The sequence below is a fragment of the Bison bison genome, unplaced genomic scaffold (assembly GCF_000754665.1).
Source record: "Bison bison bison isolate TAMUID 2011002044 unplaced genomic scaffold, Bison_UMD1.0 scf7180017864480, whole genome shotgun sequence".
NCBI lineage: Eukaryota > Metazoa > Chordata > Mammalia > Artiodactyla > Bovidae > Bison > Bison bison.
This window is the reverse complement of record NW_011495040.1, coordinates 2,727,883-2,750,647: the sequence shown is the minus strand read 5'-3', so window position 1 is coordinate 2,750,647 and position 22,765 is coordinate 2,727,883. Positions and strand designations below refer to the sequence as shown.

The 22,765-nt window shown below is 43.1% G+C and overlaps 2 protein-coding genes across 2 annotated transcripts in view; one reads left to right on the top strand and one right to left on the bottom strand.

Annotated features, from left to right (window-relative positions):
* PTCD3 (pentatricopeptide repeat domain 3) overlaps nt 1-3,114 on the bottom strand; it is a 30,848-nt gene extending 27,734 nt beyond the window's left edge. Inside the window, exons 1-3 of the mRNA XM_010862208.1 lie at nt 2,995-3,114; nt 1,349-1,401; nt 1,203-1,239 (exon numbers count right to left, since the gene is read on the bottom strand). Of these exons, the coding sequence (XP_010860510.1) occupies nt 1,203-1,239; nt 1,349-1,401; nt 2,995-3,098 (194 nt within the window). The 5' untranslated portion in view covers nt 3,099-3,114. The remainder of the gene's footprint in view (nt 1-1,202; nt 1,240-1,348; nt 1,402-2,994) is intronic.
* Nucleotides 3,115-3,460: 346 nt separating this feature from the next.
* POLR1A (polymerase (RNA) I polypeptide A, 194kDa) overlaps nt 3,461-22,765 on the top strand; it is an 84,459-nt gene continuing 65,154 nt past the window's right edge. Inside the window, exons 1-7 of the mRNA XM_010862206.1 lie at nt 3,461-3,633; nt 9,434-9,638; nt 10,983-11,132; nt 14,824-14,931; nt 16,088-16,173; nt 16,572-16,675; nt 22,520-22,606. Coding sequence (XP_010860508.1) covers nt 3,557-3,633; nt 9,434-9,638; nt 10,983-11,132; nt 14,824-14,931; nt 16,088-16,173; nt 16,572-16,675; nt 22,520-22,606 — 817 coding nt within the window. The 5' untranslated portion in view covers nt 3,461-3,556. The remainder of the gene's footprint in view (nt 3,634-9,433; nt 9,639-10,982; nt 11,133-14,823; nt 14,932-16,087; nt 16,174-16,571; nt 16,676-22,519; nt 22,607-22,765) is intronic.

Below are 22,765 nucleotides of genomic sequence, written 5' to 3'. Positions count from 1 at the left end.
CCCGTGGGACCGTTGTCAGAAGGGAAAGAGGCACAATGAGTTGGTAAAGCGCACTGGATATGAATGCCATTCGAGAAATGCCTCGTTCGTGCTTATGTATATTCCTATTCTGATCTTGGTTCTGATTCTCAGGCCCGAGTTTTACTCACTGGGTCGTATCTGACTCTTTGTGACCCCATGGACTACAGGCTCCTCTGTCTATGGGATTTCCCAGGCAAGAATACTGGAGTGGGCTGCCATTTCCTTCTTGAGGGGATCTTCCCGACCTAGGGATAGAACCCACACCTCCTGCACTGGCAGCAGATTCTTTACCACTGAGCCACTAGGGAAGGTAAAAATGAACCTGAATATATCCATACAATAAAATACTATGTAATCACTCAAAATTAAAATCAGAGTACAGAACAGTATGTCTAACAAATCACCACTAAACTAAATGTCCACGTACAACTTATATATAAAAGGTTATACTGCAGAACTTTAAAATAATAGCTGCCATCTACTGAGATCTGATTATGTGGTAGTAACTGTTGAAATGCTCATGTAATCCTCTGAGGCAGGTGGTATATTACCTACATTCTACTATGGCAAAGAGAGATTAAGTAACTTGTCTTTGAATATGGTGATTGCTGGTAATTTTATTTCCTTTTTGCATGTTCAATTTATCCCAATCCCCTTTAGGCAATGGTCATTAATTTAACAGAGTTTTTTTTTTTAATGAGTCTGAATCTTAAGTCATACTCAAAAAAGACCTAGTTTTTTGAAAGATCTTTCAATGCATTCAGTAATATCACTACTATATGAATTTTTGTAAGTTTTAATTCTTATGTATTCAACAAATGTTGAATATGTATAAGGCAATTTGTTCAAAGATCTAGCCGGTGGGTTAAAAAAGCTAAATTTTGCAGTCTGCACCATTTACCTACTAAACACCATAAGATAATTCTTTTTTTGGGTCTCCTAACAATGCAAAACCTCCTTAAGAAAAAAAACAGAAATTATTCTAATAATGATACTCATGACTGACCATCACTACATAAATATTAACTCAAACTTAGTTCAGATAGGTCTTTTAAGTAAATCTCACTCCCCATTCACTCACTACTCTCTACCTCCAATTGCCATTCCTGTCACTGGCTTCTTACCTAACAATGTTTCTCATAAGCACTTAACCACTTTTTGAATGAATGCTGAATACTCACCAAGTTTTCTTTTTTGGAATGACTACTTCTTCAGTCCCTTAATGTGAAAAATAAAACAAAAGCAAATCAATTTCCAATACTACTACTATAAAGAAGTATAATGCATTAACATAAAAATGGAATTATTTCAATACATTTTTATATACCTGCTATATCAGCTCCTTCATCCTTTGGGACAGCTGCACTTCCAGAATAAAATCTGCAATAAATAAATAAAAGCTCTAAAGCTAATACTCATTAATGAACTTTCCAGTTCACCCCCAACTATGTGCAACTGAGCCAAAATTTTCCAATTATCATGGATCAAACTGATTGGATAATTCATGTCAAGGTATGCTGAGAAGACATGGCCTCAATAACAAGTTCAAAACCATTACAAAGTAAGTACAAGATACAGATATAATATAGCCAACAATTTTCAAAATCAGGCAGTCTCATTAAATCAAATCATAGGAAAAAAAGGAAAAATTTAGTAGTACTTGAACATTTTAACAGCTGACCTGAAATATAAAGGACTTTCAACTCTGAAGATCTAAAACACTGGGGCTAAAAGAAATGATTTAATGGGCTCCTGATTATACATGGATGATGATCTAATGATCAAATGTTAATAAATAACATATTCAAAGCCATTTAAAGCAAATTATGAAACTAAGATCACCATGGTTTTTCATTTCACTTGCTTCAACACTCAGGAATGTACCAAATACCTTTGTCCTAATATAAACTTGGAACTGTTATTATTTTTTTAACCCAAAATATAGAACCACTGACCCCTGAATGAGTTTTAAAATGTTATCACGTTAAAAAAATTAAGTCAACATATCACACAGATTACATACACTATCTTGTAAGTATTTTCCTCCTAAACAGCACTGATACCCTTCAGAAAATTGTCAAGATGTGATTAAGATAGAAAATTACTTCCTTTACTGGTTTTGGTCTCCAGTGTCCTCTTAAATCAACCCCTCTGCACTACCTGGTGGAGCCGTTTTCTCTTTTGTGAGCCGAGTTTAGGGAAGAAGGCCTTAATATAAAATGTATACTGTAAATTACACAACTCACTTATTCCTCACTGTTTTTCCATGGCTGCTACTAGCTCCAGTCTACACATAAGGGAATTTGTCTACTATCACCTCGCAAAGGAAATGCAAACATCCAATCTAAAATTAGGTTATTTCCAACTTTCACAAGCAATTGCTGGCTTCTATACTTCCACAACGCTTTGTACTGAAAAATAACTACATAAACGATACACGTGCCAAGTTTTAACAATCACAGCGATTTCATTCAGATTGTGTTCACATCTTGTGGGCTTTCCTGTTTTTATGAACACTTGGAAAATTTCTTCCGTCAACCATCCCTACAACATCCAGTGGACCTCGTAAACGGCCTTTAATCTGGGAAAACCTGATTGCCCGCGTTCCTCCCAGGTGGGAGAAAACGCGTAGGGGCGGATAGTTTTCCTTTTTTAAAAAAACACGTGGAATGGAGTGATTAATAGCCACACTTATTAGGATGCAGGATTCCCCAAGAGAAGAATCCTAATCTTCCTGTGAGTTCTAACCCCGGCGTAGACCAGCCAAATAAGAAATCTCCACCCCTAAAAAGCGCGTTTGGAGCCCTTGCTCAAAAACGTGCCGCACCGCGTGCTGGCTTGCCGGGTCGCCCGGCCACGAGCGCGCTCATTCCACTCCACCGCATCTAGTTCCCCAGCAATAAGGGGGAAAAGGGATACAAAGAGCCAAGGTGATCCCGGTTCTTTCTCATGGGTTATCCAAGCTTCTCTCACCTGCTACTAGGGGTCCGTCCACAGGGACCTGCCCGCCGAGCCGTCAGCGGTACGCAAAGCCCACAGCTGACCCTCAGCCACCTTGCGGACGCCACGGACGCCATATTTGGCGTCTTCGCATAGTATGCTGGGAAAGTACGCCCTCCACCTTAACGCGGGAGAGGTGGGCGGGGAATGGCTCGGCTATTGGCTGAGACGGAACAAGAAGAAATCAATCATAAAATAGGTTACAAGCTCATGGTTTGAAAGACTTTGCTTCAGAAGTTAAAGGCTCAGTAGGCCTCATTTCCCTCGAAGATCTTTCCTAAAAGGTTATTTTAATTTCTTATATATGTTCGATTATTTTCAAAATAAAGGGGCGCGCGAGAGTCGTGAAATTATTTTCTCCCTCCCCCCACCTCGAGCGGAAATGATATTGTCCCTGTAAATCTTAAGGCGAGTCTTTCTCGCGCGCAAGCGCAGTTTAAAATCACATGGTGGCGGACCGGAGGTGGTGTGAAAACTACAACAGTGGTGACTGGGCCGTCTCTCTGGGTGTAGGAGCTCGGAACTGACCTGGAGGATGTTGGGCTCAAAGAACATGCCCTGGCGGCGGCTGCAGGGCATTTCCTTCGGGATGTATTCGGCCGAAGAACTGAAGTAAGGAGTTGGTGGGAAGCATGCAAGAGCCTCTTGTACTCGGGGCCGTAAACTACTGTTCCCAGCAGGTCTTGCGCCCAGTTTCTCCTCAGAGTCCATTGCTGTGTAGCGCATGGCCTGCTGGGACCTATAGTTCTGGGAACGTCTTGGGCTAGTGAGCACTGACTGCCTAGAGCCCGGTGTGGCTGGTTTGCACTTGGGTAGGTTAGGGGTTCGCAGATGGAAGCGTTATCGTCCGCCTGTCTCCTCGTTAAATCAGCCTGGTTTGTGGAGTTACTGTAATGTTTCTGACGTAGTTTATTAAGCGCATGATGAGTCTCCTCTTGTCTGTAAGATGATTATTCTTCAAGACTCAATTCATGGGACAACTTCTTGGTTGGACCGTCTATATTCTCTGCCTAGTTATTAATACTGAATCAAAAAGACTCTCTTAAGTCCTCCTTTTCATCGCCGTAGCGTTTGACAGAACTTTATTATTTTCAGGTTCTTCTATTTCTGTGACATGTATTGTTTCCTTCCTGACTCAGTTTATCAACCCACTAACATTTATTGATCATCCTGTTTTTGCCAGGCACTAAGCTAGGTGTTCATGAAAAGTGAAATGTTAGTCTCTCAGTCCTGTTCAACTTATTGTGACCATGTGAACTGTAGCCTACCAGGCTCTTCTGTATATGGGATTGTCCAGGCAAGAACACTGGAGTGGGTTGCCATTCCCTTCTCCTGAGGATCTTCCTGACCCAGGGTTCAAACCCAGGTCTCTTACATTGCAGGTAGATTCTTTACCGTCTGAGCCGCATTCCTGACACATTGGTGAACGATGTCCTTGCATTCAGTGGCTTATACTCGAATTCATCTCAGGCTCTTTAGCTGATTCCTCTTTTCCTTAAATCTTGCTGTTCCTTCAGATTCTATTCTAGTCAAATAGCTTTTCTTTTCCAAAATGTCCTCCCTAGACAATTTCACCACTTTCATCATCTGTATTCTCAAATTTAAATCTCCAACCCAAATTTCTTTCACTGATTTTTCAGACTTGTTTTTTTCAGCTGCAGTTGGACATCTTATTTGAATTTTACACCGAGATCTTAAACTCATATACCAAAAACTCTTCCTATCCCTACAGGAAGGGAGAACTTGACCCTCCAAAATGGTATACCTTAATCTAGTGCAAAATGTTCACTATTTTGTGACAGGGCTGTAATTCTAGACCCATTTCTCCTGACATCTCATTTGCTTATTGGGTTCTTATTGTGTGTCATCTATATATTTCTTTGTTCTCTACCCTCCTTTTCATCACACCGTATCTCTTGTTTGAATTGTCTTTTTCTTCCATCTCCCTGCCCTTACACCACTCCAGTCCATCCTCTACCTTGCTGTTAAAATAAATGCGATGATGCTCCTATTCCCCTTAATATCCTCCAAAGGCTTTCCATTTCCCTCAGGTAAATGATACTTTTTTAGCTTAGCCTACAGGTTTACCCATGATCAGTCCAGTGATGATTTTAGGTATAACATCATCCCTTCTTTCACCCTAATAAACCACTTGCACATTCCATAAACTGCCATCAGGTTTCATCATCTGCGCCTTTCTTCAAGCTGTTTGCTCCACATGCATTATCCCCTCTGCCAGAGGGGTCTACTCCCCTGCTCTCACCCCACCACCCCTCCCTGGAGGCACCTGGAGAGCATCTCTTACACTGAAGGCGCAGCTCAACCTCCCTCATTTCTGAAATCTTTCCACACCTAGTACAGTTGTGTCATGGTTCCTTGGTTACTTTTTGTGCTTGTTTGTATCTTAGTCTCTCCACTGGCCTTTCTTTTATCCTCAACTCTTATTGACTGACTGGATGAATAACTCCTGAGCTACAACAGTATGCTGCTTCTGAAATTCAATTGTATCATCACTAGCCATAAATTGATACTATTTCATTCAAAAGCAATAGAATTGATTTTTTTACAAGTGAGTTGTAGAGTTTTCAGAGAACTGCATGAGTAAATTTATACCCATTACTAACATTTGATCTATTTGAGTCTAGGGTTGAGAAATTTCAGTAATTATGCCACCTTTTGTTGTGCTAGTTTCTAGTAGCTTCCTAGCTCACTTGGAGTAAAAGCCAAGTCCTTAAAATGGCCCGAAAAGGTTATTCTGGCCCCCTGGTTATTTTTCTGAACTTACCTCTGTACTTATCCTGGCCTCCTAGCTGTTGCTAGAGTGCCATAAGCACACATCTGTCTCAGGACCTTTGCACTCCCTGCTTCTTCCTCCTGTGAAAGTGACCTCCTGTGATGGCCAGCTCCTTCATCTTCAGGCCTTTGTTCAAGCATAAGCTTCTCAGTATGGATTCCCCCCAACCATTGGCCCACTCTGTCATCCTCCCCCTTTTCTGCTTACTTTTCTTCATAGCATTTTCTTCCATCTAATAAACTATGTGCTTACTAATTTTGGTTTTTGTCTGCCTGCTTTCAATAGGATGTAAAGCCCATGAGCGCAGGGACTCTTGTCTGTTTTCCCAGCATCTAAAAGTGTGTCTGCCACATTATTTGTTAAGTGCATGCATGGGTGGGCGGAGGAGCTATCTGTTCAGCTCTTGGTCCTCTCCATTTTTACAACAACCATTTGCTAGGGGGAGGCTCGCTATAGGAGAGGAAATTCCTGACTCTAGGAGGCAGCAAAGGTCATCCTTAAACCCACGTTTGTTAGTCTTAAACTCTGTTCTCTCTGGTGGAATTCTTGCTGGTTGCCCTTGCTCTATATCCCATTCCTGCAATAATTAGAGTAATTTTCTGCTTTTCCCCGGCTAGAGAGAGGTGCTTTGTTCCTTACCGTAGAAAGACTGAGGATGAAGACAAAAACACACATTCAGTTTTGGATGTGAGGTCTTTGTATAGTCTTTAAAAGCACAGGACACAGTTCTTCTGCCAGTTGGCACAGGTCTGTGCTAGACCCACCTGCCTACTCTTTTTCCATCATTATAGGCTCCAGGCAAGGGAAGTGAAGTACCAACTTATGGAACATGATAGAAAGAAGATCTAGTGGTAAAGGCTTTGCACCCAGACCTAATTAGTGTTTGCCTTATTCTAATTAGTTTGTGTTTGCCTGACACAGTAAATGTTTTTCTTATTTATAATTCCAGTTAAGTTTTAGAGCTCCAGGTAAAATGAGAGACGGAAATGTAGATGAATATTTCTCCAAGTCCAGTGAAGAATGATTTAGCCTAAAGGTAGTGGGAGAAAGTAGTAATAGTAGTGAGTTTAAATCATTAAAAAATTTTAAACTATGGAAACAGTATCATCAAGAAAGTGAAAAGACAGGACTCAAAGTATGTGCAAATCATATGTCTGGTAGAATACATGTGTTCAGAATATATAAAGCAGTCTTGTAACTCAGTAATAAAAAAGCAAATAACCCAGTTAAAAAATAGGTAAAGGATTTGAATAAACGTTTCTCCGAAGAGGATATGCCAGTGGCCAATAGGTACATGAAGAGATGCTCACCATCATTAGTCATCGAAACCACAGTGAGATACTACCTCATACCTGCTAAGATGACTGGAAACAGAAAGATCACAAAATATGCTGGCATGAATTTGGAGAAATTAGAGCCTTGGTGTGGAGAAGGAAATGGCAACCCACTCCAGTACTCTTGCCTGGAAAATTCCATGGATGGAGGAGCTTGGTAGGCTACAGTCTATGGGGTTGCAAAGAGTTGGACGTGACTGAGTGACTTCACTTTCTTTCTTTCTATAGTTCCTTTTGGAGAAGGAAATGGCAACCCACTCCAGTGTTCTTGCTTGGAGAATCCCATGGACGGAGGGGCCTGGTGGGCTGCAGTCTTCGGGGTTGCAAAGAGTCAGACGTGACTAAGCAACTAACATACACACACACACACACACACACACACCCCCCCCAGAGCCTTGGTGTATTGCTGCTGGGAATGTAAAATGGTACAGCCACTTTGGAAAACAGTCTGGCAGGGTCTCAAAAAAGTTAAACATAGAGTTACCATGTAACTCAGCAGTTCCAATCCTTGGTATATATCCATGAGAAATAGACAAAATATATTCACACAGCAACTTGTATATAGAAGTTTCTGTCAACATTATTTATAATAGCTAAAGTGTAAAAGTAAGCCAATAAAAGTGGTATAGCCATACGATGGAATACTTTGTGTATGTGCTCAATCTCTCAGTCGTGTCCAGCTCCTTGCGGCCACATGGACTATAGCCCACCAGGCTCCTCTGCCCGTGGGTTCTCTAGGCAAGAATACTGGAGTGGGTTGCCATTTCCTACTCCAGGAAACCTTCCCGATCCAGGAATTGAACCCTAACATCTTATATCACCTGCACTGGCAGGCAAATTCTTTACCACGAACGCCACCTGGGAAGCCCAAAATGGAATATTATTTGGCTATTAAAACAAACAAACAAAAAAGTATAGATACAGGCTATGATGTGGATGAGCCTTAAAAATATGCAGGGACTTCCCTGGTGGTCCAGTGACCAAGACTCTGTGCTACCAGTGCAGGGGGCCTGGGTTCAGTCAGGGAATTAGATCCTGTGTGGTACAACTAAGAGTGGCACAGCCAAAATAAATATAAATAAAAGTAAATATTTTTAAAAGTGCATGCAAAGTATAATAAGCCAGCTATAAGGAACCACATATCACATGATTTCATTTATGTGAAATGTCTAGTTGGGCAATTCTCTGGAGACAAAAAGTAAGTAAGTCACTGCCTAGGACTGGTGGAGGGAGGTAGAGATGGATGGAGAGTGACTGCTAATGTGTATAGGATTTCTTTTAGAGTATGAAATGACTATCCACTCCAGTATTCTTGCCTGGAAAATCCCCTGGACAGGGGAGCCGGGCAGGCTATAGTCCATAGGATTGCAAAGAGCCGGACACGACTGGGTGCTAACACTTTTCCTTTTTTGAACTGCGTGGGCTTTGGCATTAAGTCTGGTCCACATCTCTCTCCTACCTTCAACACTGCCTCCGCCTTTCTGGGCTGTGTCACCTGGATTAAATCACCTGACCACTCTAAGCCTGTTTGTTCCTCTGAATAACGCACATTATAATGCCTGTCTCGGAGGGTTAAAGTCACACACATGCGTGCATGCTCGGTCATGTCAGACTCTTTTGTGACCCCATGGACTATAGCCCTCCATGTCTCCTCTGTCCATGGAATTTTCCAGGCAAGAATACTGGAAAATACTGGGTAGCTTGCTGCTTATAGAGCATTTGTCATGTAGTGAGTACTTAACTCCTTCGTGCAATGGCACCCCACTCTAGTACTCTTGCCTGAAAAATCCCATGGATGGAGGAGCCTGGTGGGCTGCAGTCCATGAGGTCGCTAAGAGTTGGACACGACTGAGCGACTTCACTTTGACTTTTCACTTTATGCATTGGAGAAGGAAATGGCAACCCACTCCAGTATTCTTGCCTGGAGAATCCCAGAGACGGGAGCCTGGTGGGCTGCCGTCTATGGGGTCGCACAGAGTCGGACACGACTGAAGCGACTTAGCAGCAGCAGCAGCATGAAGCCTTCCAGTGTGCTCAGTTAGTGCAAGATTTGTACTAAATCTGGCTTTCAGAGACGTTACCACTCACTCTTCTTCATTCAGCCTCTGTCGTGTGCTAAGTGCTGAGCTGCAGTGAGGAGCAAGGCAGACACCAAGTCTGCCCTCTGGATCTGTCAGCACAGCTAAGGATCTGGATATTAAAGCATGAATTTGTAAGTGCCGAAGAAGAAACATCAGAGAAGTTGGGTAACCTTAGTCTTCCCTGGTGGTTTTTATCTCCTTAGGAAATTAAGCGTGAAGTCCATTACGAACCCTCGGTACCTGGACAGCCTGGGGAACCCCTCGGTAAATGGCCTGTATGATTTAGCTCTGGGCCCCGCCGACTCCAAAGAGGTGTGCTCCACCTGCGTGCAGGACTTCACCAACTGCTCTGGGCACTTGGGCCACATCGACCTCCCACTCACCGTGTACAACCCTCTCCTCTTCGATGTAAGTCCTGACCCGGCCACCTGGGCCACGTGGGTCTCAGGGCTGCAGGTGGGATTTGTGAGTGCTGGCCCCCCCCTGGGGCAGGTGTCTCAGGAGGAGGTTAGCTCCAGACACTCTGAGTGAAAGTACTCTTTACTTTGAGATTTAAAACCTGGAGGAGCCAAAGCCGGTATATTCGACTTAGCCTCTAGCCCTGCCTAGACGAACTTCAGTCTGATTCTTGTTGAGAATCGACAAAGCTGGGTTATCTTTATGCAAAGCTAGGGGGAGGGAACGGAGGAAGAGGAGCAAGGGGAGCAGTGTTCAGATCCAATCCCTTTTGTTTCAGAGGCTTTATGCCTTTCAGAAATGTGGGTGGGGTTTCCCTGGCAATAGAGCAAGAGTCCCTAACCCCCTAGATCTAATACCTGGTGATCTGAAGTGGAGCTGATGTGATAACAATAGAAATTAACTGCACAATGAATGTAATCCAGAAACCATCACCTCCCACCCCATCATCTGTGGAAAAATTGTCTTCCATGAAACCACTCCCTGGTGCCAAAAAGGTTGGGGACCACTGCCATAGATGACTTTGGAATTCTCTGGGCCTCTCTGAGGCCTTCAGGTGGATTTGTAGGCGCTTGCTTAGTGGCAGGAGGAACAGAGCGCCAGAAGGCCCAGCGCTGAGCTGAGAATGATGACCGTCCAGTCCTACTTAGACACTTCCAGCTTCTTACATCAGTTAACTCAGCCTCCGGGATTCACTTTAAGCTACTCAGATTAGTGTACAGGGACATGATTTTTGTCTTAATCGTATTAGGGGAAGAGGAATGTCTTGTTAAATACTAAATGTTTTATATATTAAATATTTAAATAATTTTCAATATTTAAATAAGTATTAAATTTAGTATTTAAATAAAGTAAAGGTAGTTCCCTACCTCAGATCCAAAGTAAATTTCTAATGTTAATGGATTAAAATAAAACCGTAAGTGAAAAATACAGAAGAATATCTATCAAGTTCTTAAGGTGAAGAAGGACTTTCCAGGTACATTGAGTGAGATGGAATTCTCCCCCTACCCCATACCCCACCCCCAGCAACCCAGGGCTGCCCTGTCACTCGAGGTTAAAAAAGGGCCGCCTCTGAGGGGGCTGACGACCCCAGTTATGCCCGAGCACATGTGCTCTGGCACTGTAGCCTGCCATGGCCAGGCAAGGTGGGGGCTCAAAGGCAACAGGTCAAAGTGGAATTCTTAAAAGGGTAAACTGCTGGCATAGAAACAAAAACCATAAGTATGTATGTTGAAAATCACTTTGACTGCTATGTCACTTTCTAATATCCTGTCTCTTTTTATTCCCTCTCTTCAGAAACTCTACCTTTTGCTCCGGGGCTCCTGTTTAAACTGTCACATGCTGACCTGCCCCCGGGCTGTGGTTCACCTCTTACTGTGCCAGCTGAGAGTCCTGGAAGTTGGGGCCCTGCAAGCAGTGTATGAGCTGGAGAGAATTCTCTACAGGGTAGGTAACGTGACTATCCTGGTAATCAGACAAGCTAGAGCAGCAGGTGTAAGAGCTGTTTGTGTATGAATAGTCCCCTAAGAATAGTTACCAAGCACTTCCCTGGTGGTCCAGGGGTAATGCAGGGTTCAATCCCTGCTCTGGGAAGATTCCACGTGCTGTGAAATAACTAAGCCTGTGCGCCACAACTGCTGAACCCACACTCTAGAACCTGAGCTCTGCAACAGGAGAAGCCACTGCAGTGAGAAGCCCCGAGCACTGCAACTAGAGAGTAGCCCCCACTTGCTTAGATGCACAGCAGCTAAGACCCCGTGCAGCCAAAAAGAAAGGTCACCAGAATGCTGGAGATTTAAGTCTTGTGACTGAGTACAAAAAACTAGGCTTGAAAACATGAAGCTATAAGAATAATTAAAGAAATGTTTGTGAAAACAACATACAAATACAATTTTATCCATCAGTGAGCTTTCCCCCCTGCCCCGCAAACCCAGGATCCAACCAGAGTTCATGCATTGTTTTGAATGGTTATATCTCTTTGGTCTGCTTTAATGTAAGATATTTTAATATAGGGAATTTCTTTCCTTGACACTGACTTTTTTGAAGACATAAGACTAGTTTGTCTTGTGAACTTCTCACATTCTGGATTTATCTGATTATTTCTTAATGAGATTCACATTTTGGTAAGATTATACCTACCTGATGTAGAATCCTTTGTATTGCATTATTTTAGGAGGCACCTGTTATCCAGTTGTTCTGCTACTGGTAATGCTGGGTTTGGTGATTTGGAATGGATGGTGACCACCAGATCTCTCTTGTAAAGAGACGTTCTCTTCGTGATGAATAATAACCTGGTGCTATTATAAATATATTATTCATGATTAATAATTAATAATCTGGTAAAAAGTGAAAGTGTTAGTCTCTCAGTCGTGTCCAACTCATTGCAGCCCCATGGACTGTGGCCCACCAGGCTCCTCTGTCCATGGATTCTCCAGGCAAGAATACTGGAGTGGGTTGCCATTTCCTTCTTTAGAGTATCTTCCCAACCCAGGATTGAACCCAAGTCTCCTGTGTTGGAGGCTGATTCTTTACAGTCCAAGTGACCAGGGACTACCTGGTGTTATTATAAATATCTTATTTAAAATTCATTTCTGGTTGATAGATCAAAATATTACACACTTTTGTATGAAATAACCTGGTTATTCATCAGGGTATGAATTCAATGAGACAAGGATCTCATCAATTCTAATACTTTATTTGTAGATTTTTTTCAGATTTTCGACACACTCATATTACCTGTGAATAATAGTAAGTTTATTTACTTCAGCCTTTATATGTTTCATTTCTTGTTCAGACTTTATTAGGTGCCTAGGATCTACATGACTTTGTTCAAGGGGCAGCATGCATCCTTGTCTTGCTTCTTGTTACAAAGGGAAACCATTCACCTTTCCTCTTCCCCTTCCCTTTCCTGAAAAATTCAGTCTTAATGACATTAGGTGGGCAGAGCAGGTAGGCTTCCACACAGATGCGACCTGGTTGTGGGTTGTAAGGGCCCAAACAAGGTGAGAAAAGCATCCAAAACAAGACCTTATCTGTGTGTGCACGTGGCTAAAAAACTAATCTCAGGTCAGATTTGTCCAAGAGAGAGCTTGTGTGTGAGAGAGAGAAGGGTTTTCTTAAACCTTTTACTCAGAGTAAATTTTACTCTTTTGGAATCCCAGGAGCCGCTAGTGGTAAAAAACCACACCTGCCAGTGCAGGAGGCATGAGATACGGGTTCCAGCATGGGTCGGGATGATCCCTCGAGAAGGAAATGGCAACCCACTCCGGTATTCTTGCCTGGGAAATCCCAAGGACAGAGGAGCCTCGCAGACTGTGGTCCATAGGATCACACAGAGTCGGACACGACTGAAACGACTTATCGTGCAGGAATTTGTCCATTTTGTCTAAAGTGTCAGATCTGTTGTAAAATTATTCGAGATGCCCACTACTTTAAAATATTTTGGGGTGAAGTATACACACAGAAATTCATTAATTATACCCACAGTCTAACAAAGAGTTATAAAGTAACCATCACTGGTATGAGTACCTTCAACATCAAACTACAGTCCGTATTTCCAGAAACTTCTTTTCTTTCTCCTCCTGGTGTGCTTATTTTTGACAGTTCGTCATTGTACTTGCTTCCCTGGTGGCTCAGTGGTAAAGAATCTGCCTGCCAATATAGGAGATGTGGTTTCAATCCCTGAATCAGGAAGATCTCTTGGAGAAGGAAATGGCAACCCACCCCAGCATTTTTGCCTGGGAAATCCCATGGACAGAGGAGGCTGGAGGGCTACAGTCCTTGGGGTCACATAGAGTCTCACACAATTTAGCAACTAGGCAACAACAGTGTACTTAGCAAATTCTTTGCAGGAATAATTTGAGGTCTAGGATGCTGCCCCCTTTCCCCAGAGAGACTTCTTACTGCTTTTGCCCTGTGCTTGGTGACCTGGGACCATCAGAGTGCATAGTCAAGGCTGAAGGCTCCCTGGACTGCAGGCCGTGGGAATCCAGGTGTTCTGTTCCAGGGCTCAGCTAGTTCCCAAGGACACAGTCCTTCAGGTCCCCAGCTTTCTGTGTTTGTGGGATGTGGCAGGAAGATACCTTGTTTGATTCCTGTCCTTTTACTAACTCTAGGCTTTGATTTCTGTCCTGTTCATCGTTTAAGACCCTCAGAAGGAAAAGTTCAAAATTACTGGATTGTAAAATGTTTCTGAGGCCACGCTGGCATGTTGTACAGCTCCAGGGAGCATCCTAACTCTATCAGCATCTTCCCCTGAGGGACATAGCTACACTGAAGGCTGCCCCAGTGCTGGGCGATGTGGCAGCCCTGCTCAGAGCAGCCTTGGCCCCTGGGCTCTTTGACCTGGATCCCCATTTTCCCTTCATTATGGCCTGATTATCCTTCACAGTTCTGACAACTCTTTGGAACTTTACGTTTTTAAAAATATTTTATCCTGTTTTTGTTTTTTTTTTTTAACTTTTTCATTTGGTCTTAATAATCTGTGTGCTGCTCTGTGCTTAGTCCCTCAGTCATGTCTGACTCTTTGTGACCCCATGAACTGTAGCCCGCCAGACTGCTCTGTCCATCGGGATTCTCCAGGCAAGAATACTGGAGTGGGTTGCAATGCCCTCCTCCAGGGGATCTTCCCAACCCAGGGATTGCACCCAGGTCTCCAGCATTGCAGGCAGATTCTTTACTGTCTGAGACACCAGGGAAGCCTTAATAATCTAGCCCACTACCATTGGAAGCTGAGTAGTCTCATTTATATATATTTGTTTATTTATTTGGTCATGCTGGTTCTTCGGTGTGGCAGGTGGGAGCTTCAGTCTTCATCGTGACATGTGGACTCTTGGTTGTGGTATGTGGGATCTAGTTCCCTGACCAGGGATCTAACCTGGGCCCCCTGCATTGGGAACTTGGAGTCTTAGCCACAGAACTACTAGGGAAGTCCCAGGACATTCTCAGTTTTTATTTTTATTTTTTTAAACCAGCAACGTGGCCAAACTGTTTTGAAAAGGCACCACCGCAGCCCTAAGGTTTCTCCTTTCTCTCCCCTCAGATAAAGCTTTCCCCCTCCCCTGGAGGGGCTGCCCCTGGTACTGCTTGTCATGCACATGCTTTATTTTGATCACATGGTTTTTCTCTTGTTTTTCAGTTTCTGGAAGAAAATGCTGATCCTACTGCCTGTGAAATTCAGGAAGAGCTAGAGCAATATACAATCAAAATCCTGCAGAACAACCTCCCAGGATCCCAGGGTGCACAAGTGAGTTATCCCATTTCTGTGTTCCCTGAACACTTGGTTTTTAGCATAATTATCACAGTTCCTTCTGCACTGTCTTTGACTTATCCCTTGGCTCAGATGATAAAGAATCCCCCTGCCATGCAGGAGACCCAGGTTTGATCCTTGGGTCAGAAAGATCCCCTGGAGCAGGAAATGGCAACCTGCTCCAGTATTCTTGCCTGGAGAATCCCATGGACAGAGAAGCCTGGCAGGCTACAGTCCATAGGGTTGCAAAGAGTCAAAAACACTTTTTTTTTTTGGCTTCCCAAAGCAGACCTGGGTCAGCTTTGAATCCCAGCTCTGCCTCTCATGAAGGTCACATAACTGTCCCCAAGCCACTCTTTCCTCATCTTTGATGCCTACCTGTAGAACTGAGGAGAAGTTTAGAAGAAATTAGGTGCTTTGGGTACAGTGTCCAGTGAGGTTCTGGCTTACGTCTCACTTGGAGAATGAGGCCCATGTCCTGTTCTTGTTTCTCTCTCCAGTGCTAAGTGACCACTGCCTCCCCATTCCCCCATAGCATCTGTGTAAGTGTTAATTTGTTCAGCCAGTGAATGGTGTAGGTAATCAACCTGCAGGGCTAATCTTGAGATCTGCTTCACCTAATGCCCAGGTTTCACACCAGAGATTATGACTTAAGTGGTCTGGGTTGGGGCCCCACGGAGGGGTACAAAAGCCCCCAGGGTAGGTCTCATTTGCAGAACTAGCTCCAAACCACTAGTTTTGCTTAACTGTGGATGTGCCTTGCCTCAAAGCCCTGAGGTTCATCCAGGGGAGATAGCAGCTGCTGTCTCAGGTTTAATTTAAAATTAAATTATTTAATTTAATTAAATAATTTAATTATTTATTTTATTAAATTATTTGAATTTATTCATCCTTGCTGTCTTCCAAGCTTACCACTGCCCTCATGATCTCTTCATCTTAGTAACAGCCTGGTAAGTTTCCCCTATTATGAATGAAGAAACTTAAAGAAGTCGCTTAGTGATTGGCAGTGTTTAGTTATGTTAGGGTTTTGTGGAGAATTTTAAGAAATGGGGTGGCTTCCTCTGATTTTTCAATAATAAGTGAAAACTACAAAATGTATACCTACTAGATTCTCTTCAGGATGGCACTCAGGTTTTTTGACTTTTTTTAACAGGTGAAAAATGTCTGTGAGAGCAGGAGCAAACTCATCTCTGTCTTCTGGAAGGTACATATGACTGCTAAGAGATGTCCCCACTGCAAGTGAGTCCTAGGCACTTCCCTCTAATTTTTTTTATTTTATTTTATGGATGTATAGTTGATTTACTATATCGTGTTAATTTCTGCTATATAGCAAAGTTATTTGGTTATATATATCTATATGTATTCTTTTTCATATTTTTTCATTATGGTTTATTGTAGGATATTGAATATCATTCTCTGTGCTGTTTATCCATCCTATACATAGTAGTTTGCATCTGCTAATCCCAAATTCCCAGTTCTTCCCTCACCTACCTGCCCTCTCCCTTGGCAACCACAGGTCTCTCCTCTAAATCTGGGAGTCTGTTTTTGTTTCCTAGATATGTTCATTTGTATCGTATCTTAGATTTTACACTGTTGGGTTTTTTTCTCTCTCTCCTCACAACTGTCCTCATGTCTAGAACGGGGCGGTCAGTGGTCCGGAAGGAGCACAATAGCAAACTGACCATCACGTACCCGGCCATGGTGCACAGGAGAGCTGACCAGAAGGACAGCGAGCCCCAGGGTAAGCAGGCCCTGGGAGGCCCTCCGTGTGTGTTTCACGTGTGACCATCAGACGTGTGCCACGACTTGGGGATCCCTGGTCCTCTGTACCACATGCTTCTTGGCTGCGTGTCTGTGGTGGGCCAGCAGATGGTGGGTGTCTGGGGTCTTAGGACTGGCGGGCATCCTGGTGCGTGCTCAGTCCTTGCCACTGGTGCACAGTGCGAGGCAGTGCCCCAACGCCTGAACGAGGCACCTCTTGCCACAGGTGGCCAGTACTCTGAAAGATTTTTGAGGAAGAAGTTATTACTTGATAAATAGTTCAAACCATTTTGTTGTCAAACAAGTGTGGATATATTTTGAACTAAAATGTAGGTGAGGGACATTTTCCTTGGTGGTCCAGTGGTTAAGAATCTACCTTCCAATGCAGAGGACGCTGGTTCCATTCCGGGTCCAGGAGATAAGATCCCGCATGCCTTGGGACAGCTCAGCCCATGGGCCACAACTATAAAGCCCGTGCACCACAACAAAGACCTAGCACAGCCAAAACAAAAAATACATATATTTAAAAATAAAAATGTAGGTGAGTTTTAAAGAAAAACTGTGAGCATCTAAAGAACATTAGCGCCTCCTGCAGGCTGCTCTAGCTGTCCTCTCAGATCCCTGGAATAGAGTGTCTCCCACTCGGCTCTGCCCTGCTCTTAGGGGTACCTGGGAAGAAATTTGAGAGACTTAGTACTCCTGCTTTTTCATTTTTGTAGTTTTAAGTTTGTTGAACAATGCTTTCCACAGTTTATTGTGATCCACACAGTCAAAGGCTTTGACATAGTCAATAAAGCAGAAATAGATGTTTTTCTGGAACTCTTTTGCTTTTTCGATGATCCAGTGGATGTTGGCAATTTGATCTCGGGTTCCTCTGCCTTCAAAGCCTTTGACTGTGTGGATCACAATAAACTATGGAAAATTCTGAAAGAGAAGGGAATACCAGACCACCTGACCTGCCTCTTGAGATACCTATATACAGGTCAGGAAGCAACAGTTATAACAACATGGAACAACAGACTGGTTCCAAATAGGAAAAGGAGTACGTCAAGACTATATATTGTCACCCTGCTTATTTAACTTATATGCGGAGTACATCGTGAGAAACGCGGGGCTGGAAGAAGCACAAGCTGGAATCAAGATTGCCGGGAGAAATATCAATAACCTCAGATATGCAGATGACACCACCCTTATGGCAGAAAGTGAAGAGGAACTAAAGAGCTTCTTGATGAAAGTGAAAGAGGAGAATGAAAAACTTGGCTTAAAGCTCAACATTCAGAAAACGAAGATCATGGCATCTAGTCCCATCACTTCATGGGAAATAGATGGGAAAACAGTGGAAGGGGACGACAGAGGATGAGATGGCTGGATGGCATCACCGACTCGATGGACATGAGTTTGAGTAAACTCAGGGAGTTGGTGATGGACAGAGAGGCCTGGCATGCTGCAATTCATTGGGTTGCAAAGAGTCGGACACGACTGAGTGACTAAACTGAACTGAACAATGCTTTCTGGTTTTTCTTCTGAAGTAGTGAAGATTAAATAAGATTTTCCATTTGAAATATTGAGCCCAGTACCTGCTATGTTGAATATGCTTTGTGGATATTGGCCATTCATTTTTTATTATAATGCAGTCAGTGTGCCAGGGCAGAAAAAGCATCATCTGTTTTGGACACCTTGTGCCTGTGTGCATGCCAAGTCGCCTCAGCTGTGCCCGACTCTTTGCGACCCCATGGACTGTAGCTTACCAGGCTCAGGCTCCTCTGTCCATGGGATTCTCCAGGCAAGAATACTGGAGTGGGTTGCCATGCCCTTTTCCAGGGGATCTTCCCGACCCAGGGATGGAACCCAAGTCTCTTGGATCTCCTGCATTAGCAGGTGTATTCTTTACCACTGATCCACCAGGGAAGCCCTTTCAACACATGAATCTTGAGAACATATAAACATTTAGACCATAGTATAGCAAACTTGTTTATTACTTTAAGATAAATCTTTTATTTTAGACTAATTTTTAGATGTGTAGAAGAATTGCAGACATGCTGCAGAAATTCCTATGTACTTTTTACTCAGTTTGCCCTGATGAAACATCTTAGATCACCATGGCGTGTTTATCAAAACTAAGCAATTAACATTGGTATACTACTGTTAACTGACCTGCAAACTTTATTTGAATGTCACCAGTTTATCCAGTGTGTGCTTGGTTACTAAGTCATGTCTGACTCTTTGTGACCCCATGGACTGTAACCTGCATTGGCAGGTGGATTCTTTACCTTCTGAGCCATTGGGAAGCCCAGTTTATCCAGTAATGTCCTCCTTATGTTGTTCCAGGATCCAGTCCAGGATACTACACTGCATTTAGAAAGTCTGTTTAATGCTTAACCATTAACAGGCACAAGGATGGATTTTCCTGCACTATACATAGCCCTTAAAACAATTTTTAAGGTTGGAAACTGCTACTCTAGACTTCAGGGCACTTTAGGGAATATTCATAGATTGAGAAGAAAGGTGGTCAGAATTCTAGAGGATGACTATTTGGGGCAAATATCTAACAGGCAGCCTTTAAGTGCCTTTGCCAAACCAATTCTTTGGAGTAATTGTCCCTGCAACTGTGAGAATATGATGGTGCCAACCAAAATCCTGTGCTTCAGAAACAAGTCAGCAGTGGTCTTGGACGGTTTTCGGATTGGATTGGTGGTATTTAGCAGGCGTTTACTTGTTGGGCACTCAGCCTTATGCCCAGGAACATCCTGTGGCTGAGCCCAGTGCCAAGCTGGGGACCTGACCTTGTGGCCTCCATTCTCAGGGAAGGCTGCAGGTGAGGCAGGTCAATTACTCCAGGGAGAGGTGATGCAGAGGCAGGTGAGCATTTGGACAAACGATCTGGCCATGTCCTTGGTATCTATGGGGCCATGCAGTTGGGCCTGTGGCTCAGTGGTTCCCACATACTCCTGATCTCACTAGGAGTGCTGTTAGCTTGTGAAATTCACATGTGACCAGTGTGCTATTCAAGCCTCATTATGCCTGCTAGAGTTTTCAAGTGAGACCTCTTACAGCCAAGGTGCTTCGCCCACCATAAGCCAATCTTCCCCACTGTTTGACTTCACAACTTTTTTTTTCTTTCATACAGGAGCTCTTGGAGCTAAACTAAATACATGTTGCAGCTGTTCTGAAGTCCTATTGAAACAGATTTCATTTTTTTTTTAAACAAGGTCACTGGATGGTATTTTTTTCTCAATATTCATTTTTATTCATTTATTTGGCTGTGCCAGGTCTTAGTTGTGGTGTGCAAACTCTTGGCTGTGGCATGTGGGATCTAGTTCCCTGACTAGGGATGGAACCCTGGCACCCTGCATTGGGAGCACAGAGTCTTAGCCACTGGTCCACCAGGGAAGTCCCTGAGGCAAATAGCATTTTTGCAGGCTCAAAAAGTGCCTGGTTAGGAAGGGTGCAGTCCATGTGAGGAGGTGGCATTCTGCAAGTCTCTTCTGACTCAAACCCAGTGAGTGAATGACCTCCATCTGCCTCAATAGGGGTTAAACTGTGCTGGGGCCACTTCCTGCACTAGCAGCTCTGAGTCAGGAGCTGAAGAGAGCTACCAGATACGGCTCATCTTCCTCAGTTCATCAAGGCAGATTAGTGAGAAAGAAGTTTCCAGAAATGCCCACAAAATTGTCCTTTAGGTTAATGAGGTCTTTTCTCCCCACTGAACACCCATAGCTTTCTATATCTGGCTTATTCCCAAAGGTCAGAGCCTTTCTCCATTGCATTCCCCTCACTTCCTTCAACTGCATTAACTGGTTGAAATGTTTTGCTTTTATAGGAATCAAAATTTTAAATGTGTTCACTCTTGACCTAACAATTCCGCTTTTATGATCTTATCCTAAGAATTATGCATGCCCACAGTATTAAGTAGTTTTGAATTGGAAATATCTTAAATGCCTGTTAGTAGAGACTAATTAAATAAATTATGGTACATCTTATTAATTATTTTCTAAGTTACAAATTTCTCTAAAAACTTTCCATGATGTATCTTCTGCAGTTGGTAAAGAAACCAAGTAGAGAATTAGAGGTGAATGAAGCTGGGTTTTACAAATATAGAAAAAAGCAGAAGAGTGGGGTTTTTTAAATATAAATTATCTTATAGTATTTTGAACATGTGTATTTAAGCCAGTGAAAACTTAGTATCTGCTGGGTCTTGCTGCTGCTGCTAAGTCACTTTAGTCGTGTCCAACTCTGTGCGACCCCAGAGACGGCAGCCCGCCAGGCTCCCCCGTCCCTGGGATTCTCCAGGCAAGAACACTGGAGTGGGTTGCTATTTCCTTCTCCAAAGCGTGAAAGTGAAAAGTGAAAGTGAAGTCGCTCAGTCCTATCCAACTCTTAGTGACCCCTTAGATGCTGTTAATTGTTAGGAACACAGACAAGACACAGTTTCTATCCTGATAAGTGCATTAAAAAAATATTGAGTGATTTTGTGGGGAGAGGTGGGGTGCTGAGAGCCACAAGGCTTGTGGGATCTTAGTTCCCTGACCCAGGGGTCAAAGCCAGGCTCTCGGCCGTGAGAGCACTGAGTCCTAATCACTAGACTGGCATGAAATTCCCAAGCAGTATATAATTTTGATGAATGTGTTCCAAAAGAGGTTGATAGTTTTGACAGGAGGGGATACTCACCACTATACAAAGGCTGAAGTTGATAGTTTTGAACCTAGAGGTCACATTACTCACTTTCTTAATCATCTAAATGCTTGGGGCCACACCTACTGAATGTGACTTACTCTGGGGGTGGCTGATTAAAGAGTATCCCATAGTGATCTTGGTTAATCTGAGAAATCAAGATCTATCTACTTATCACCAGCATGATAGTTGTAAGAAGAAACTGAATATACATTCACTCATAAAAATGTTCATCTTCATTTATCCATAATTCTCCTGCTGTGAACTTTTCTGGTAAAAGCCATGTACGTAAAGCTATTTATCACAGTGTGACTTAAAATAATAAAAAAAATTGAGGTCAGCTCAGATGTCCAACTATTAGAATGTGGTTAAGTCACTTATAAAACATCCTCTCAGGAATACCATGCTGCAATTAAAAATGATGGCGAGGGACTTCCATGGTGGTCCAGTGGTTAAGAGTCTGCCTCGCAGTGCAGGGGATGTGGGTTCAATCCCTGCTTGGGGCACTAAGATCCCATGTGCCATAAAGCAAGTAAGCCTGCACAGTGCAACAGAAGATCCTATGTGCCGCCCCTGAGTGACCCGATACAGCCAGATAAATAAATAAAATAAAAATGATGGTGAGATACAAGCTATAAGGCAACATGCAGAGATGCTCGTAAGATGACACAAAATGAGCAAGTGGTACAGGGTGAATCCGCACCTAACACTTTATAAACCAAAGGACCAGAAAAGAATATGTAAAAGTAGTCATGGTGACAACATGATATAATTGTGGGTGATTTTTTTTTCCCCCTTTGGCTCTACCTTTTAGGTTTCATACAATAGTTGTTTGGTTTTCATTACTTTAGAAATTAGGTTGTCCTAGAGATTGACTTAAAAAAAAAATTTATTTATTTTAATTTGTTTCTTTGCCTGCCTCAGATCTTAGTTGAAGCATGTGGGATCTTGTTCTCCTACCCAGGGTCAAACCCAGGCCCTCTGTATTGGGAGTGTGGGGCCTTAGCCACTGGACCGCTAGGGAAGTCTGTAGAGATTGATTTTTTGGTCAGATTGCAGGCTTGGAGGAGTGGGAAAAGGAATTGCTAAATCCCATTATGGAAAGAGTGTCTCTAATTGACTTACTGTGCTCGCTTACCCTCTTCCACTCCAGGAATTGAGGAAGCTCAGATGGGAAAACGAGGATACCTGACACCCTCCAGTGCTCAAGAACATCTCATAGCTCTTTGGAAAAATGAAGGTGCTGTGCCAGGCTGAAGAAACAGCCCACTGACTTCCTGGACTCCTTCACCCTGCCTTTTTATGTTTTCAAAATTGTGATTCTTGTAGCTGTCTCCTGAAACTGAACCATAGATTTGGGGCAGGCTTCAGGGTACCTTGTCATTGATATTTATAGTGT